Raw genomic sequence first — 18241 nt, forward strand, 5'->3', positions numbered from 1 at the left:
TCCCTGTGGCCCACTTTTCTCCCGCCTGTTTGTATTCAGTCTAGACGATGCGCTTTTATTTGTTGGTGTCCTGCCCTAGCCCGGGGCAGCTGTGGCGGGGTGGGAAGAGCACTTGACTTGGAGTCAAGAAAGCTGGCTTAAATTCTCACCAGGCTGTTTACAGGCTGTGTAGAAATTCAGGCAAACTATTTACCTTCTCTGGGCCCCCAGCGTCTTCTTTGCTAACTAGTAGTAACAAGGTCTATTGCTAAGGTGGCTAAAGGAGACAATATGGCATCAGGGAAGAGGCCATCACTTCCAGCTCCTACTGCCTCTGCCAGACCTCCCTCCTTCATATCCAGCCAGTCCCCACCGACCTCTCCTGACATTCTGCAGACACCTCACTGCCATGGTCTTGGGCTCTTAAGATGTGGTCACTACTAATTTTGACATGTGATAAGTATGAAATACATACTGGGGCAGCCAGGCATGGTGGCTCACGTCTTTAATACAGTGCTTGGGAGACAGAGGTAGATGGATCTTTATGAATTCAAGGACAGCCTGGTCTACATAGTGAGTTCCAGGACAGCCAAAGCAACATATGAGACCCTGTCTCAAAACACAGCAATAATAAACAAACAAAAGAAAACAAAAACAAAAACACATCAACAACAACAGAATACGTACCAGGGCCAAGTGTGGTACCACAAGCTTTTGATCCCAGCACTCAGAAGGCAGGGGCAGGCAGAGCTCTGTGAGTTCAAATCCAGCCTGGTCTACAGAGTGGTCTAGGCTAACTGGGACAGTATCTTGTTTAAAAAATAAATGTGATAGTTCTAATAATTTCTCACTAATAATTTCCATTTTAACTAAAGGTTTAGATGATATTTCACATATGTGAGGCTAACTAAAGCATAATATGAATTTCATGTGAATTTTACCTGTTTCTCTTAAAATCTGGCTTCTAAAGAAATTTAAGGTTTATGGCCTGGGAATATGGCTTATTCTTATCATTCATAAAGCTCTGGGTTTGGTTTCCCAGCACCTGATCAAAGCAACAAATAAATTACATGTGGCCCATGTGCTATTTCTGTTGGCTGACACTGTGGTTGACTAAGCAAGAAGACAGCAGAAAAACAGGTCCTGGAAAGGAGGTGGAGAGCTGAGCTTGGTGGTACATGCCTTTAATCCCAGCACTCAGGAGGCAAAAGCAGGCAGATTTCTGTGAATTCAAGGCCAGCCTGGTCTACAGAGTGAGTTTCAGAGCTACATAGTGAGATCTTGGATCAAAGGGAGGAAGAAGAGGGGGATTTGGCTCGATGAATAAAATGCTTGCTGTGCAAGTTCAAGGACCTAAGCTCAGGTCCCCAGCACATGAAAAGCCAGGCACAGCGGCATGTACCTGCAACCCCACTGCTGGGAAGGTGGACACAGGTGGAACCCCTGGGGCTCGCTGACTAGCCAGTCTAGCCAAACCAGTGAGCCCCAGCTTCAGTGAGAGACCCCGTCTCAGAAATGTGGTGCAGAGCAATTGAGGAAGATGTCTAAGAGTGGCCGCTGGCCTCCTGCGCGTGCGCACACATGCCTGTGTGCATATACTGCACACAGTAGGAAAAGGGGAAGCGTCCGAAGGCAGAGTCAGGTTGGTTTTATGTGTTGTGGTCAAGAGAAACCACACTGGAAAGGGAACAAGCCTTGAAGATTTGAAAGCCAAACGTCCTACGCGGGACGGGGTGTGCCAAGCAGGAGGACCACTAGTGCAAAGACCCCAAGAGAAGAATCTGAGAAACAGTATGGTGGAAACCATATGCCCAAGATGAATGAGACTCTGGTGAGCTATTGCAGGCGTGGGCAGCTGGACAGTGTAGGGCCTTTATCCTGGGTAAAATGGAGCTTCTATACAGGGTTTGGAGCCCAAAAGGGATAGGATTCGTCTCCACCTCCACCAACTCACTCTGGCTGCTCTGTGAGCATCAGCCAAAGGGAGGCCAGAAAGAATCCAAGAGGCTAGGTTCCAGGGGATAAGAGCACCTACCTCACTGGGCCTTCTGCAGACATTGACCCATGTGGGGTAAGTGACTGGGAAAGGGCGGGCACTATGCCAAAGCTTCCAGAAGGCAGGACCTTGTCTCCAGTCCTCCTTGCATACGTGCATGCCCTGTGGTCACAGTGACACTTTCCCACGTCATCTTATCATGCTCGGACGTCTTCCCCCACAGTTGCCAGGCACCTGTTTTGTCCTGACCCCCACTTCCTGCCAGAGTACCACTTCCAGGCCTTTGTTCAACTCTTCTGCCTAAGGTTCAATACCCACAACTCCCATCTCCAAAGAGGTGGTCTGCAGGCCACATCATGAGAAATCACCTGTACCATGATCCCCCCGTCCAAGCTAGAAGGCCCTGGCAAGGCTGAACCATTTTCCTACATGTAGGACTAAAGCTTTGTCTCTGTCCCTGTTCTTTCGGTGGCATGTCCTATCGCAACTAGCACCAACCCTAAGGATGTACCATACTAGCCAGCCCCATGTTTCCCCAGCCCTTTGTAATCAGGAAGAGCAAGATTCCAGAAGCAGATTTGGACACAATGCTATTGTGTCAAAGATCCAAGCAGGGTCCGAGTGGCCTGGGACAAGAACAGGACAAAAAGGCTTGCACAAAGGAGAACGGAATTCCACTGGCAGCAACAAAACTCTTGTTTCTGGACTCTTCCACTTAGCACCCAAAAGTAAACTGCACTCTGGGCTCGCAGCCCCACCCCACACCCCCACACTCCCCTGTCCCCGGCAGTACCAGCTCCTGGCCAGCTCCAGCCAACAGCTCTCTCCAATCTCCAGTTATCTCCTGGAGACATGGCCCCATCCTTGTCTGACAAGGAACAGGAACCTAGATGAGGACTGTGTAGTGTGAGGACCCTTGGCTAAGGAGCCATTTCCCCTTTGCCCATCCCCAGAGAATCAACTCTTCACAGTGAGCCAGGAATAGATGGATTACCCCATATCCTACATCAAGGACTGCTTCTCAAACCTAAGACAAATACCATGGACCGCCAAAAGAGGGAAAGCGGGACAGAAGGACCAATAGAGAAGGAGAGACCAGGGAGAGCTTTGAGATCAGAATTCAATTCTTTAATACAAAATGCTTTTTTTTTTTAAGATATATCTGTATTTCTTTGTTGCTGTTTAAAAATAAATAAGTACTACGGAATATCTCGGAAAACTGCTCTAGAGACAAAGACGTGATGTTAATATCTTTTCCCCCACAATTATTACGGATAAACAGTAGCACCAATAAATAAATGATAACAAATATTAAAATTAAAAAAGGAGAGAGATTTAGTATGTAGAATTCTCTATTTTTCTTGTTTTGTTTTTACATATAAAAAAACAGAATAGCAATGTCTATTTTATCAGAATCACATATATACATAAACATATATATATATATATATATTTATATACAAACACAAGTTGCCAAATATATATATAGTATGTAAATGTATATTGAAACCTTATTTCAAAGGAATGTGTGGTGGGGACAGGGGAGGGCAGAGCCAAGTGTTAGCAAAATTAAATATCTTCTCAGGACAAGCTAGTGACTGTCACCGATCTGGGAGAGAGAGATTGAAAACACAGATTTCATACAAAAAAAAAAAAAAAAAAAAAAAAGTACAAATAAGAGAGAGCGAGAGATATATCTCATAAATAGTTGAAATTAAATATTAACCAAGAATACTGAAAAAACCCTACTCTTTAATTAAATTAACTGTTTTAATTTCTAATTTAAAAGGGCTATTAAATAAGTACCGTATATAAAACACTTTCTCTTTTCTCTGCCTCCGTGAGGGGCTTGCGGGTCCTGCCCCATTGCTCTATGCCTCAGGAAGGGAAGATGGGGAAGGGTAAGCCACTCACACACACAGCCAAGTCTCCTGGGGACAGAATTAGTGGTTTCAATGGTCTGATCACACAAGGTCCTCCTGGGCTGTACCCAGGAAGTGGGGTAGGGAGAGGACGAGGGGTTCCCAGGAGGAGGAGCCATTACCAAGCCTCTTCCTCCACTAATGTGTCTTCTCTTTGCCAGGACACCTGTGGGAGGCCTCCTAGGCACCTCAGAAGTGGAGACAGCAGAAGGCTGGCCAGGCTCCTGATTCTTCCAGGCAATGCCCAGAGGGGCAGGGTGCTCTTGCAGAATATAGTGGGGATCCACAAAGTACGCCATGTCCTGGGGCTCCCCAAACTTCTGGTCGGAACCAGCATCTTTATCTGTCATCTGTCTTTCTGTCCTCTTGACTCATGGCCAGGGATGGGTTTGTCGTGTTTCTGGAAGTGAACCAGTGTGCCCCCGTACCCTGGCCTTGCACGCTCCCTGGCAGGCAAAAGGACTTCGGCCTCTCTAAGAAGGACGAAAGACCACACCAGAGTCTTTCATCCCTTTGTCTCCCCTGTCGGGATCCGAGTGAGGACATTCTCCTCCCAACTCAAGTCCACAGCAGTCAAACATATCCAGTGAAGACACCAATAACATTAGCAGAGTTAATTTAAAAAAAAAAGAATATATATATATTTTATATATAAAACATATATATTTATTTATATATATAATATATATATATGTGTGTGTATGTGGGTGGGTGTGTCTACAGGAATCCCAGAGACAAAGCTCCCTAATCTTCCGGGCTTGGCGATTTAGCAGCAAGTATAAGGAAATGGCGAATCCAGTTCCATGAGGGACCGTGCTTGGTCACCTGCCCGGGAATGCGTCTGCCGGAGTCTCGCCCTCCGGACCCAAAGTGCTCCTCGAAGAGTCTCCTCTTCCTTCATGTCAGGCTTTCTAGATTAAGGACTGTTCTGTCGCCGGTGACAATGATGGTGTGGTGGTGACATGGTTAATCGATCTTTTCGGTGAGAGGTCTGGTTCCCGAAACCCTGAGGGAGGCTCCTTCCTGCAGCCTGGCTCACCGCCTTGGCTTGTCACATCTGTGGGAAATTGCAAAAAGAGACAGGGGGTTAGGGCCACAGAAGCCTGGCAATGAGGCAAGCAGCTTCCCCAGGTCTGGGAGCCCATGGCTCCCTGTAGACTGGCACCACGGAATCCGAGTTCCCAGAGGCGCAGGTGAGACAGAATCCCAGTGGAGAGAGAGAGAGAGACCAAGCCCTACCTTCTAAAGATGGCAAACTATGGAAGACAGGACAGACATAGAAACACTCACAAAAGCAACAAAGGAGCAATTACCAAGGACAGACCCATGTGACATTCCACAGCACATGGGTGACAGGGTTAGATGTAATTAGCTGGGAGAGGGACCCTGCAGAAGGATCTTCAGTTCTGGCTCTAGGGTTAGGTTTAGGGGGTGCAACAAGTACCTTGAGCTAAACCAGTGACAGAGGACTGCCTTGGGGCAGACCCAGGAGCTTCTGAAGGGAAGGAGAACATCTGTGCTCCCAGACCCAGCTCAGCCTCAGCTTCTTCTACCTTGAACTGCCTGGTGGCTACACCTGCCTCTTACTACATAATGTCTAACATGGGCGGAGGACAGACCATTCAGTGGCTTTGGTCCTCCTGTTGAAGCAGAATGGGTCTCCAAGGACCCTGTCTCCTCTTGGTCCTGCCCCTGGCTGGTTGCCCTGAGGACAGCCTGGAAACACAGGTCCTAACCTAGTCTTGGAAACTCGATTCCCAGACACAGGCACTAGTGGACTGAGTTGGGTCTCTGGAAGTCACGTGACTTCAATTAGCTCCCAGCTCACTCCGGAAACCCTACAATACCAAGATCTTATCTTCCTTAAAACCCTCCGGTGAGCTAAGCCCCACACCCGGCCCTGGGGTTGGGAAGAGACCCCACCACCACAGCACTAACAGGTTCATTGTTCTCAGTCTCCAGGAACAACGTCATACCGACGACCAGAGAGAGAGACCCGCCAGGTCTCTGGTGTCTTTGAGCACCCACAAGACACGAGAATGCAGGCGGGGAAGGAGGCACATGACAAAGAGTCCTTGCACTACCTGGAAGGCTGGCCCTACGTTGGCCATCCCTTAAAAGCTTTCTCTCCCTAGGTGATGCTCTTCCTCAGGACAGGCCATGCTGATATAAACAGCCGGTGACTTCCAGTCAACAGACCTGTGAACCTTTCCTTGTGAGCTCGGCACTTCCTAAGTCCACATGGACAAACGACAGGAGTGCAGACACCTGGGCATCCCAACAGTTTATGATCCAGGCCCAGGCTCCAGGTGCTCACAGAGTCCCATTAGGAAGAATGGCCCTGGCTCTTTGCTGAAACCACACTGGAAGCATTTTGAAAAGTGTGGGCTGTTCAGGATTGTCACCTTTGCCCTGACTGACAGAGGATAAGCGATTTAGTGTCCTCAGATGTATGTAGAAAAAAATTCCATCCCAGACCAACAGCAGACCCCTGCCTCTTTCAGGAAGTCCAGTCTAAGGTGGACCCCAGTCTGAGGTGCACATGGCCTGTCCTCATGGAGCTCCAGTCTGAGGGAGACAGCCTGTCTTCAAGAAGCCATCGTCTTAAGGGGATAGACAACAGGAGATAAGACTCTGAGCCCAGGAAGAACACAGAGTAGTGAGAGGCCCAGCTGTGCAGGCTCTCCAGGGGCAAAGGTGCAGCCAGGGAACACGGTTAGACATCACCCCATAACTGGAAGGGAGTTGATGTTTTAGCACTTGCACCAATAGAATTAACAACATCAGCACCAACAGCCTCCAGCAGCAGCAGGAGCACAGGACACAACACACAGCTTGCGTCCACACCATCACATTAAGTCACAGCAGCCTACCCACTCAGGCAACCAGGGCCATCTCAGAGCAGGCCTGCTGGGCCACACTGGAGCCTGAGGCCCCACGAGCCCCAGCAGTAGAGAAGGTAGCAGTCACCACGCAGGCAGCTAGAAGCTGAGCTGAGCAAGCAGCTGGCCCCTCACAAGCGTGCTCTCTCTGTCTCTCTTTCTCTCTCTCTCTCCGGTATCTGTGACGCCCCTCTCTGACTCTTGCTTGCCCTCTGGAAACCAACCTGCAAGTACGTTCGTTTAACTCAAGCTGCCTCGCCTTGCAACGCGAGTCTGTGTTTTTGCAGGAACATTTACACGTCTGCGGATCTTGGACAAACAAATGCTTTCTCCGCTCTGAACAAGGCTCACAGTGACTGCAAAAAGGCAAAAGGAAAGACATCTAAGCTAGAGCGTCAGCAGAGAGAGAGAGAAAATCCCATGCAACACCCCCTAACATGTCTGCGACAGCTCCCCCACCCAGCTCGGCGGTCCCTAGGCCCTTTCCACATTCTGGAAAGATCCGAGCGCTCTAGCAGAAGACAGAGAGAGTGGCAGAGAGACGCAGCGCTGGCAGGACATGTGCCTGCAGGAAGAGGAGGGCACAGGCGGGCAGAGTGCAGGGGAAAGGCTGCCGTGAGGGACGGTGCTGCACCCCACAAAGACATGGGCCTGTCTTGGGCCACAGGGCCCCCACTACTGCTGTGCCCCTAACACACCTTGACTCTTCACCTGCTGGGGACAGTGAAAAGTGGCCTAGGAGACCACCAGGGTACCTTCTCCCTTCAAAAGGTCCCCTGCCCAGACCCTCCACCAAGGGAGAGGGCCAGCAAAAGGCAAGCCAAATCCAGCGGCACTGTCCACCAGCCAGGCCTCCAGAGCCCACCACAGCCTATAAGCAGAGGAAGAGGCCACCACAGAAGACCTCTGTGGGTGATCTCGGCTGGATTGAATAGAGAGGTCTTTCCCCTCCTGGAGCCTCAAGCCCAGGTGTCAAAGCATTTCCAACAGACAAGGACCGGCTGCCACAGAACCCACTCAGGCTCCGTCTTCAGCCCACCACAATCCGCTTCCCACCAACATACCCCTTAACTCATTCCACGCTGCCCTCCACACCATCCCTACTCCCCAGACATGTGCAGGAGCCTAGAGCAGTGGAAACCAGTTGGGATGAGAGGGCCCTGATGCCCAGCGCCCATACCAACAATGGCCCCGCCACCAATGCCCAGTGGGTGAGAGAAAGTCGGTGCCCAGCCAAGCCAGAGTCCCCCTCCCTGAGTTGAGTGCTCCAGATCTACTCACCTTCTACCCACCCCAACCCAACCCTGGACCAGCAATGCCACCACCGAGTCTACCCATTGGTGCCATTAGTGGGGTGAGTGAGAGAGAGAGAGACTGAGGCAGGGCAAGAGACAGAAGGGAGCTGGGGGCGGGGTGGGGCGGGGGGGGGGCAGGGTTAGAGGAGCTGCAGGCGATTGTCTGGAGGCCAGGAAGGCTCCAGGGAATTAGACCAGCGGCACCAACGTACACGCTCCAGGATTTAAACCGGGATTTCTTGCGCTTTCGTTTTTGACCCTTTCCCTTTCCTCGAACTGATTTTCTGGAAAATATAAAAACAGAAACAGACAGGAAGAGAACGAGAGGGAAGAGAAGAGGGGAGCAATGAAGAAGACAGAGGCGAGAGCAGGAGACCCAGAGCCACCCTGGTCACTCCCTGAAGCAGCCCTCAGTCACGGTGGCAGGGACAGCACGAGCCTTCCTCCTCACTTTGCCGCAGTAGGGCGGCAATCCTAGCTGAGCCAGCCACAACAGTTAGACCCTGAAGGTCAGGAGGCGAGAGGCGGTCTAAGCCAGACTTTACTGAGAAGGGGTTAGAAGTGGACTACACTTCAGAATGTCTTCCTTGACTTCCAAGTGTGACAGAAGTCCCTCTGGGGCCCTGCCTCACAGCAAGCCTTGGTGAGAGGAGGCAGTTACTCGAGAGATGGCATATAAGCCAGGGCAGGAGGTGGGGCACCAGCTATCCAGCAGTCATCTGGGATGGGTGGTGGGGCTGGCTGTTGTCAGAGCCCAGGACTGATTGTGGGGCCAGGGAACAGTGTAGTGTGGTCTTGTGGGTGTGCCAGGGGGCTTGGCAGAGGCTCTTCTCTACAGAGGTCAAAGCCTGCCGCTAGACTCTCTTCCGAGCTCAGGCGAGCCCTACCACTCTCCCTACGGGCAAAGCAGACATTTAGGGAACAGCTGAGAGGGACAAGCTACAGCCTGTCACCCTCCAGGGAACCAGCACTCTCTAGGCCTGCCAAGTCCCAGAAAAGATATGGCAGCCTGTCTATCACAGGGAAAGAGAGACAGGAAGAGGGGACCTGGGGAGAAGGCAGGTCTGTCCTGCTTGTGAGAAAACACTGGAAGCACAGAAGGAGAAAGCTCTCCATACAGGGCTACTCACTGGGAGCCATGCCCTGCTCTCTCTCACTGATAAACTCCCAGCCCATTGCTCTGGTATATACAATGGTTGTGGAACCTGGGGACTTAGGGATGTTTGTGAGGACTTCACAACCACCAAGTGGTAGGGCAGACAGAAAGGGGTACGAGGTGGGGGTGGGGAGGAGGGTGGGGGTGCTCTCTCTCAGTCGCTCCTTCACTGTAAATTCATACCCCAGCAATGTCAGCCACCCTCCCATCCTGAGCTAACCTTCCCAGCAATCAATGGGTAGCCTCAGAAATGGCCACTACACCGCTTTTCCTCCCCCACTAAGAGAGCTACGTCTGCTACGTGCCACACTCTTATGGGAAGGCATACACACAAACCAAGAAATCTCCTGGGACCTAAGAAACCTGGACGGCCACAGTCAGTGCTGAACAAGGCCCAGGCCACATCCCCTGATACACAGAAACTACCCTGTGGCACCCACTCACTCTCCCTCACTCTGCTGTGGGTGCAACTGTCCACAGCACCCTCTGCCACCCACACTGAAATACTGTGCGCTGGCCAGGAGGGACCTGAGCTCTGGAGAGTGGCATCTTCTCCAGGCTAGGTTTCTTCATCACTCTAGAGCTGTAAGCCTAAAGCTGACTCCAGCCCGCTTCGGTCACTATACTACCCGCCCATCCAATGCCACCGAGGCCATCAGAGCACCCAAGAGAGGAAGCCGAAAGCCCCGAACCAAGACAATTGGAAAAAAAATGCTAACATGTAACCACTTACTTTTCTGGCTTTGTTCTGTCTTTCTTTGGTCTGCAATGGGTAGAGAAAGGAGAGAAAACAAGACAGAGATGTTAAAATGACGATAACAACAATTTGGTAATAACTTTACACCACGTTTCTGATTTGGCAATGCCATCTTAATCTTTCTGCATAATGACGACATGGGGTCTTATAAGGCTGAGGAGGGGTACACTGAATTGTCATGCCTGTTTTCCAGAGGTGGGGAACAGCAGCACGCTGGGGTCAAACACCCCAGCTCACACAGCTAGCTAGAAGGTGGACCTGCGCTAATGCGTGTAACACGCTCCGCTCTGGATCGGGCATTGGCTGTGTCCCACTGAGTGTGAAGCTCTGGCCTCACCTGCATTCACATCTGCTGTGCTGTAGGAAACTCATCTCTCCTATGTGCTGGCTTTGGTGAGGTTTGATCCGCATGATCTGCAGAGGGAAGGAGCAGATCACAGAGGTTAGTGACCCAGCCAGCCATACCCCTATGGGATACCCCGGGGCTCCTGCCATTTAGCACCCAGGGGTTCTATTGAGCAGGGCTAGGTGGTGGAGGCAGGGGGACCAGGGCTCTAACAGAAAAGAACCTCAGGTCACTCCAACTCCCCCAGCCCTGCTGGTCTTAAGGAGCACTTGCTCTTCTTGAGAGCAGACAGCTGCAAGGGTTGGCCAGGCTGGGAATTCAGGTCCTGGATTCTTACCATCCCATCCCTTCCCTCTTGTACCCCCTTCCAAGCTTCACCCTGACCCCTAAAAACTACCTAAGAGCTACCCACCCCCTGTTGCTGGATTCCCCCCCACTCTCCACCCCGTCTGGGCCCAGATCCACCCACTAGGTAGCACCTCAAGACTGGCTTTTAACTCTGCATAGAACGTCCCATCCAGCTTCCCAAATAGAACCCTCAAATGGGGGGAGCCTTTGTGCTCTCCCAGAGAAAGAGAAGAACACTTGTTGCAGGCAGCAGTCCCCTGTTGAGCCCAAGGAGCAAAGGTCATGAAAGCAGATGGTCAAATCATGGAGCGTTTCGGCAGGGAAGTTATAGACGTGCAGGCAGACATCTTCTTCCCCAAGGTAGGAAAGAACTCTGGACCTCATCTCCTCACCCCCAACCCCAATGTAACTCCTCCTACCAAAAGTTTCCCAGGCAGAGGCCCAGACAACCCTCTAATGCCCCTCCTTGCACCCCCTGTCCTCCTGGACCCCCGTCCCCTGTGCCACAGGTGCCCACCTGCATGGTGATGTTGCTCTCTGATGTGGGCACACACTCCAGGGCCTCATCATTGCAGCAGCCTGCACACCGCATTAGGGGCACACAGGACGGCTTGAAGATATACTCTATCTCATCGGGGTACTCCTGGAAGATGTCCACCAGGGTCTCAATTGGACGACAGTAGCTTCGCTGGTAGACGTCCATGAACTTCACCACTGTGTGGGAGGGACGACAAGTGAGCCAGTTAGCGACACAAGATGGCCAGCCTCTATCTCCACCCAGCTTTGTGAGCCCACTCCTCATAGCCTCTCCCACAAGCAAACGCTTCTAAAACTCAAACTGAAGCCCCCCCCCTCCATTTCCAGGTCCAGGGGAGGTGGCCCTGCCACATCTGACTCCGTTCCTCATTGTGACAGCAAGTTCCTACCAACTATGGCACCAGAAGACAACCTGAGTGTGGGTACAGCTGCTTTCTGCTTTCCTCTCAGAGCTATGGCCATACCACCCAGCAGGCCAACAGCCACTCACCAAACACATACTAGACACCGGCACAGCTATGCCTATACATACTCTTCCCCATGTTACCACTAAACACTACCAGGACCCCGTTTTTTAAATGGGGATCTAGAGGCTCAGAGAAACACCATAATTAGTCCCAAAGGCCACGCTGGTGGTAAGAAGCAGTTGGAATGAGCTAGCATGGCAAAACTGTCACAGAAAAGCTATCCCAGCACCTACAGCATGTGCAGACACAGAAACTTCAAGAGGCACCTGCCAGTCTCCCCTCCCCAGACTTCTGCCTAAGACAAATCAGCAGGTGGCAATGGGCAGGCACACCATGCAGGTCTTAAGAACCCCGCCCAAGAGGGCAAACTGTTTGCATCATGGAAAGAACAGAAGCTGCCTCCATAGGACACATTTCCAGAAGCTGACCTGGCAGAAGACAGGGGAGAGACCATTTCCCAGGCAGAGTCTGAGGTTCAGGAGAGCAGGAAGGGGTACTTGAGGGTCAAGGAACAGACACTAGAGAGTCCAGGACTTCATTGGGACACCAAATGTTGGCTCAGCCTGCCACTTCTGGTCACACCCCTAAGGCTACCCCACAGAATCCTGTCCATGAAGTGAGAAGAGAAACACAAGCCCACACAGGGGCCCAAGTTCTGCTAGCAGTTAGTATGACCTTGGGCCTGTCCCTCCAGTCTCTGGGTCTCTATCTGTAGAAGCAGGTTGGCCTGACCTCTAAAGACACTCAAGCGGTTTGGAGCGGGAAGGTGGTGGCGCTCTGACTCGTCGCTAGCCCTGAAAACAACTCTTCTTTTCTCATTCCGGGGGGCAAAGTTTGGAATGTCACGGAAGGCATTTTAAGCGCAGGCTCCAGAGACTAGACACCCCCACCCTCCCAACCTGGGGCCACAGCCAAACCTCCCTTTACTCTTCAAAGTTTTTTTTTCCCCCAGAAAGGTAAAGAAGATGGAACCCAGGTATATGATAGGTTGGCTGGCAAGAAATGAGGGCATGGAGAAAAAGGTGGAGCAGTGGTACAGATGTCAAACAGGGAGAAGGGTGCTGGTAACCTAAGCTGCCACCCCTGTGCTTTGCTCAAGGGCTCTCTTTTCTATCTGGACAAACAAGCAAAGGATTCTTGTCTACCCCCAAAGAGTTAACATAAAACAAAGCCCTCAGCCCCCCAAAATAAAGTCCATGAGATCAGATCTGAAAAATTCTTTTCAAGGAAAGTTGAAAATGAAGATGACTAACCCAGAATTTTTTTTTAAACTAACCCTTCATCTAAGCTGGGCCAGAGGTGGTCCAGACTAGCTAGAGGCCCACACAGGAGCAAGCAGCAGAAAGATAAGACCTAGCGATGAATGGAAGAGGGCGCTCTGTGCAAAAAGACCTAAGATGAGAATCCATTAAACTTTTTAGAGTCCCCAAGGTCCACAGGAGATGGGGGAAGTGACTTGGCCAGTACCCATGTGAGCCTGGCCCCTGCCCCCAAGGAAGGCTGTCCCGCTGCTCGGGCGTGTGCACACATACACTTCAGCATCGGGCTTTCGTGGTTTTCCTTATTTATGGCAGACGAGCTCTTCTCCATCAAACAAAGACCATTTGTCTTGCCTCTCCCAGACCACAGAGCCCACTAGGAAGCAGAAGGAGGTGGGTAGCACTTTGGAAGTAGGGGCCTGTCGGTGGCCAGGGCCAGGGAGTGGCAGAAAGCCAGGACCAGGACCAGAAAAAGGACTCCTGGGGGAGGAGGCAAAACCGGCTGGACATCACCAGCCTTCCTTGGCTGCTGGCTCCTGCAGCCACAGTGGATTTGGGTCAGGGAAACTAGCCTGGAGGAAGACCCCAGGGCCTTCCCTACTCTGAGGAAGGACACTGGGGGAGTGGCATCCGGCTGGAGCAGAGGCCACACTCAGTGCTGGGGAGAGCCAGGGCGTCCCCAGAGAAATGGGAGGATCCCGGTACTCCAAACCACACTGGAACAAAAGGCAGGCGGACTCAGGGTTGGGCAGGGGGGCGGGGCGGCTGAGAGCTATAGCCGGCCCTCTGCTGGTCCTGCAGGGAAGTTCACAGCACCCAAACGCAGTCTATGGAAGCTGCCACACTCAGAGAAATGCAAAGCCAGGACTTGGGAGTCCTTTTAGGATGTCCTTCTATCCTGCCCCAGCCTCATACTTCCACCTCACACTGGAAGGGTCACAGCCCCCACGGGTGGGCCATGGGTGGGTAGGAAGTGGCACTGACCATTTATCTTCCCCTGGGAGAAGGGAGTACAAGAGACAGCCCCGAGAACATCTGGAAACCCTGAACACACTGTCTTCCTCGTCTGTGCTCATGGCAAGCTTTCCAGATAAAATTTCACTGGAAAAGCTATTAGAAAAAGCAACAAGTCCTGTTTCTAGCCGAAAGCTGAACAGGAGACACCTTGAGAAACACAAGGGTTAAGCTCAACAGTACCTGTGTAATCTCCAGACTCATATTCCTGCGCCCCACCCCCAGGTCCAAAAAAGGAGGAATGGGCCTTATCCATGCACCCCACTGAGACAACAGGGATCCATTAAAGAGCCAGAGACTCACCTTCATGGGCCTTCTGCTCTCCTTCTGTTGTGGGTGCAGCCTGGGACCACTGAGGACAAAACAAAGAGTAAAGAGGTTGACGGGGACAGAGGCAGCCACAGGAGCCCAAGGCCTGACCACTGAACCCCTTGATCTCTTCCTGTCTCTCTCCCAACCCCAGCTCCCAGCCTCCCCAAGGCTTCTGGGTCACACAGGGAACAGTAAGGGGTCCCTGCAGATCCAGAGTATACCCGCTACTCTGGACGGCTTCAATCCTGAACCCATGGAAGTTAAAGACTAACCAGGTGCTAGGGAGCTCACACTGTAGGAGGAAAATACCAGAATTCTGCTTTACCCAGGCCTCCAGGCCCCCAGCCCATTCCAGGCTTGCCCTGTCCCTTTTCCCACTGCCCCGATTCCCTGGTCCAAAGCCATGGGTAAGTATTAAGGTCAAACAGGAGGACAAATTTGGACTGGGGCAGGAAGGAAGGACTGGGGGCGAGAAAAACAACGTGGTGACCTTCTCCTGCTGACATGACAAATACCAGGGTGAGCTCGTGTTGAGGAGGGAGGGGTGCAGAGGACCGAAGGGCACCAACTACCCTCCCCCACTCACTCTTCCCAGGCCTCCGGAATATTCGGCATACCCACAGGTTGCTCAAGGGGTGAAGAGCCGGGAGGAAACTCCTAAGGACGGGAGAGTCCCATTTCCCTCCCACCCCAGTCTGCGCAGGGCCTGATTGCAGCTCCAAAGCCTGGCTAGCCTCCCACTCCCACATCCCCAAGCCTCTCACCTGGGCAGGGCACTTTGCTCAAATGTAACCGAGGAAGCTTTCTGCTCAGTACTGCCCAGCTCCCAGGGGGTCCTTTGCTCCACCCTGAGCCCGGGTCCTCCAACCCTCCTCATCCCCACCAGTTCCTTTCTCCCCTCCCCAGAAGCTCTGAAGGTCACCAAGAAGGCCCTGTGGGCCTGACAGTGGTAAGTGGAGGCTTCCAGGCCTTCCTGAGGGTCTCCTGATGCCACCGACTCCCCAGCCACCTGCTTCACACCAACAGTCAACCTCCAACTGCCCTAGAAGGACCAACTCCCACCTTTGGTCTGTCTCTGTCTCTTTCTCCCAAGAGCAGTCCATCCAGGGACCCCAGCCTATCCACCAGGGCCAAGGTCAGAGGTGGCCCTTCTCAAGAGAGAGTCTCCCATTGCAGCTGCCTCAGGTCAGCCCTGGATTCTGCACCTCAGGTCCTCAACTACCCCCTCATAGCACCGTGACATTCTCCTTACTCCTCTGTCTAGACCTCAGTGGAGAAAAATAATAGAAACTTTAAACCCCTTCCCAGATGGAGGTGCTAGGCAGGGACTGGCCAGGTGTCCTTCTCTGGGGGCCTCTGAAGGTCACACTGTGGCTAAGCACTTCTGCCCTCCTCCCCACATGGAGGCCCAGAACCAAGGCCTTTGTGCCAGGGTCTGGGGAACTCTGGATGGTGGCAGGGACACCTGCCCTTCTCCTTCCTGCTCCCCCCTTTCCAAGAAGGCTCTAGAGCTGAGGGTTCGTGGGAATGTGCATAAAAGGACCCCTTAGCAGGCAAGTTGGGTGGGCAAGTTCAGAGTTAAACCACCTGCACTCTGGGCATCGGGCTTTGCCAGGACAAAGTGTGTGTGAGATACTGACAAGGAATCCTGTCCACGGTGTGGGGAAAGGGTTGGTTCCAGGCTGCCCCTGTCAGAGCAAATATCAAGTCATGTTTCCAAAAAGGGGGAAATGGGGTGATGTCAGTCTACCTTTCGTTGACCGCCCCCCCCCCCGCAAAAAAAAAAAAAAAAAAATACCGAACCACAGCTAACTGGAGCTACTGGGAGGGGAGGGAAGCACACCTTCACCAACTCAAAACTTATGTCAGCGTTTCCACAAAGAACTCAAGGGTGGGCCCCGGCACCCCCACGTCTGACAGTCACCGTCCTTTTCCTGAACCCTGGGGCCAGGAAGGGTCCGATAAGTCTTCGCAAAGAAAAGGAAAATATAAAAGGGTGGGGAGGGCTTCTCTGCACACCAGGCAGGAAATGGGGAAAAGGGGGAAGGGGCGTCGGGAAATTCTTCCTAGCGCGAGGCACGGGTAGAAGTTGGGAACGGAGGAAAAGGGGTATGGGAGTTTCTCCGGGTCCCGGAGCTGGGGATACCTCCAGAGGTCACCTTCCTCGCGGAGGGCCGTGGGGGGAGGGGCGCCGTTCGTCGCCCGGGTCTCCGGGCTCCGGCAGCCGCGGCTCCGGGAACACGAGGCCGGCCAGGCCCGGGCTGATGTAATCGGCTCTGCGCCGCGCGCGCCCGGCCAGGCGGGGGAGGGCGGGCACCGCGCGGGACGCGAGCGGGGACGGGAGGGGGTGGCGCGGCGCAGGTGGCCCAACAAGCTAGAGGGGTGGGAGAGGGTCTCCGCAGCGATCCATCCTAAAACTTTCCTCAAACTCACTGCAAGGGCCGAAGAGACCCGAACGGCAGTGACAGCAAAGCCCCCTCGGTCGCCCGCGCCCTGCCCCCTCCACGATCTCTGCCCTCCCCCGGTCCAAGGTCCGAGCACCCCCCCAGGCATGCCCGCTGGGCTCCGGACTCCCGCCCCCTTTGCCCGGACTTCCAGTTCTCCCGGGACCCGCGACCCGGAGCAAACTTCTGCCGCCAGCCGAGGCGCAAGCCCAGCCCCCTCAGCCTCCTCCTCTGGCTCCCGCCCTCCGCTGCTCGGCCCAGATCGTACGTGCGGTGACTCTGGTGGGTGGGCAGGGCCCGCGTGGGCGGCGAGACTATCCTGGCGCCCTCCCACCTAGCGCGCACCCCCTCCCCCTCCACGTACGACGACAGAGGGGGACGCCTCGCGCCCGGTGCCCAAGGACCCGCGTGGGGCACGAAGCCCCCCACGCGCGCGCTCGCACGCACGCACGTCCCCAAGCGGGAGAGGCGCTCGCCACGGCCCGGCGACACCAGGCGGGCACGACCGCTTACCTTGGCATGGTGGAGGTACAGCAGTAAAGCCAGGGTCCAGTGCACCCAAGAGAGCAGAAAGTTCATGGTTTCGGAGGCCCGTCCGGGGCCGGCGCGGCTCGCGCTCCCTCTCCGGCTCGGACTGCGAGGCAGCCCGCTCTCTTGCGCGCCTTGGCGGGCTCCTCTCCCTTCTGGAACCGAGGCCCGGGCCGGGGCCTGGGGCGCGCGCGCGGCTGGAGCACTGTCTGCGCACACGGCCGCCTCACCCGTCCATGAGCCCGGCTCCTGAGAGCCGAGCGCCCACTGCGGCCCCCTCTCCTCTTCCTTCTCTTCCTCCCCTCTCTTCTCGGGCCCCGGCTTCTCCAGGCCCGAGCTAGCACTTCTCCCAGCTCCGATCGGTTTGCCTCCTGCGGCGCAGACCACGGCTACTCCGGAGCGAGAAGAGCCCAGAAGTTGGACGAAAAGTTTCCGTGCAATCCCGCGAGCCCCGACCCCCTCCACCCCGCCTCCGGGCGCGGGCTTCGGCTCCTGCTCGCGGCTCGCCGCCGCGTCCACCGTCGGCAGCCCGCCGGCGAGGAGGTGGGCGCTGGGGCTGGGGGCGGTGTCTGTCTGTCTGTCCGTCAGCGCGACTGGTCCGATGCAAGATCCCAAGGGGGAGGGCTCACGCCGCGCTCTGGCGGTCACCCCCAAAAGCAGGTCAGTCACTTTGCCCCTGTCCCTCTCTCTGTTCGCTCGCCAGCGCGCTCTCTGACTGGTCTCTCTCTTCCTTGACTTCTCTCTGGAGCTCTTGCTACCTCTTTCCTCTGCTGATTTCCAAAATCCGAAGTGATTTGAGGGAGTGAAGGAGCAACCTCCCCAAACCGTTGGCACGATTTAAGAGGGGAATAGGAAGCAAAAATAAATTAAAGCGTAAAACAATACAGTTTAAGAAAAAAAAAAAGAGGTCTGAATATCAAATCCCAGAGCACAGACTCCCTGGCTGGTGAGTCCGTTGAATAGTCTGCCTTGTCGCTGTGTCTCGCGACAGAGCTCCGC

At 53.8% G+C, this 18241-nt stretch overlaps 1 protein-coding gene across 5 annotated transcripts; it reads right to left on the minus strand.

Moving 5' to 3' along the window:
* Positions 1-3081: 3081 nt before the first annotated feature.
* On the minus strand, positions 3082-16798 carry Vegfa (vascular endothelial growth factor A). 5 transcript variants are annotated; one of them, XM_034521165.2, is made up of 8 exons: positions 16417-16798; positions 14262-14310; positions 11199-11395; positions 10325-10401; positions 9964-9993; positions 8287-8358; positions 7004-7135; positions 3082-4954 (listed from the first exon to the last, which is right to left on the minus strand). In XM_034521165.2, the coding sequence occupies exons 3-8, from the start codon at positions 11382-11384 to the stop codon at positions 4933-4935; spliced, it is 519 nt and encodes a 172-aa protein (XP_034377056.1). In that variant the 5' UTR covers positions 11385-11395; positions 14262-14310; positions 16417-16798; the 3' UTR covers positions 3082-4932. The 5 variants fall into 5 exon arrangements, with proteins under 5 accessions (XP_034377056.1, XP_034377058.1, XP_076771391.1 ...); XM_034521167.2 differs by lacking the exon at positions 16417-16798 and adding an exon at positions 15035-15996; XM_076915276.1 differs by lacking the exons at positions 11199-11395; positions 14262-14310; positions 16417-16798 and having other exon boundaries at positions 10325-11176.
* Positions 16799-18241: the final 1443 nt, after the last annotated feature.

Source organism: Arvicanthis niloticus, chromosome 17, assembly GCF_011762505.2.
Source record: "Arvicanthis niloticus isolate mArvNil1 chromosome 17, mArvNil1.pat.X, whole genome shotgun sequence".
NCBI lineage: Eukaryota > Metazoa > Chordata > Mammalia > Rodentia > Muridae > Arvicanthis > Arvicanthis niloticus.

Bases quoted from the DNA above. Each gene is read 5' to 3' on its own strand.
- Vegfa (XM_034521165.2), bottom strand. From the start codon at position 11,384: ATGGACGTCTACCAGCGAAGCTACTGTCGTCCAATTGAGACCCTGGTG. The intron at 10,402-11,198 runs GTGGGCACCTGT...TTCCCTCTGCAG, and splicing joins AGAGCAACATCACCATGCAG to ATCATGCGGATCAAACCTCA. The intron at 9,994-10,324 runs GTGAGGCCAGAG...TACCCATTGCAG, and splicing joins CACAGCAGATGTGAATGCAG to ACCAAAGAAAGACAGAACAA.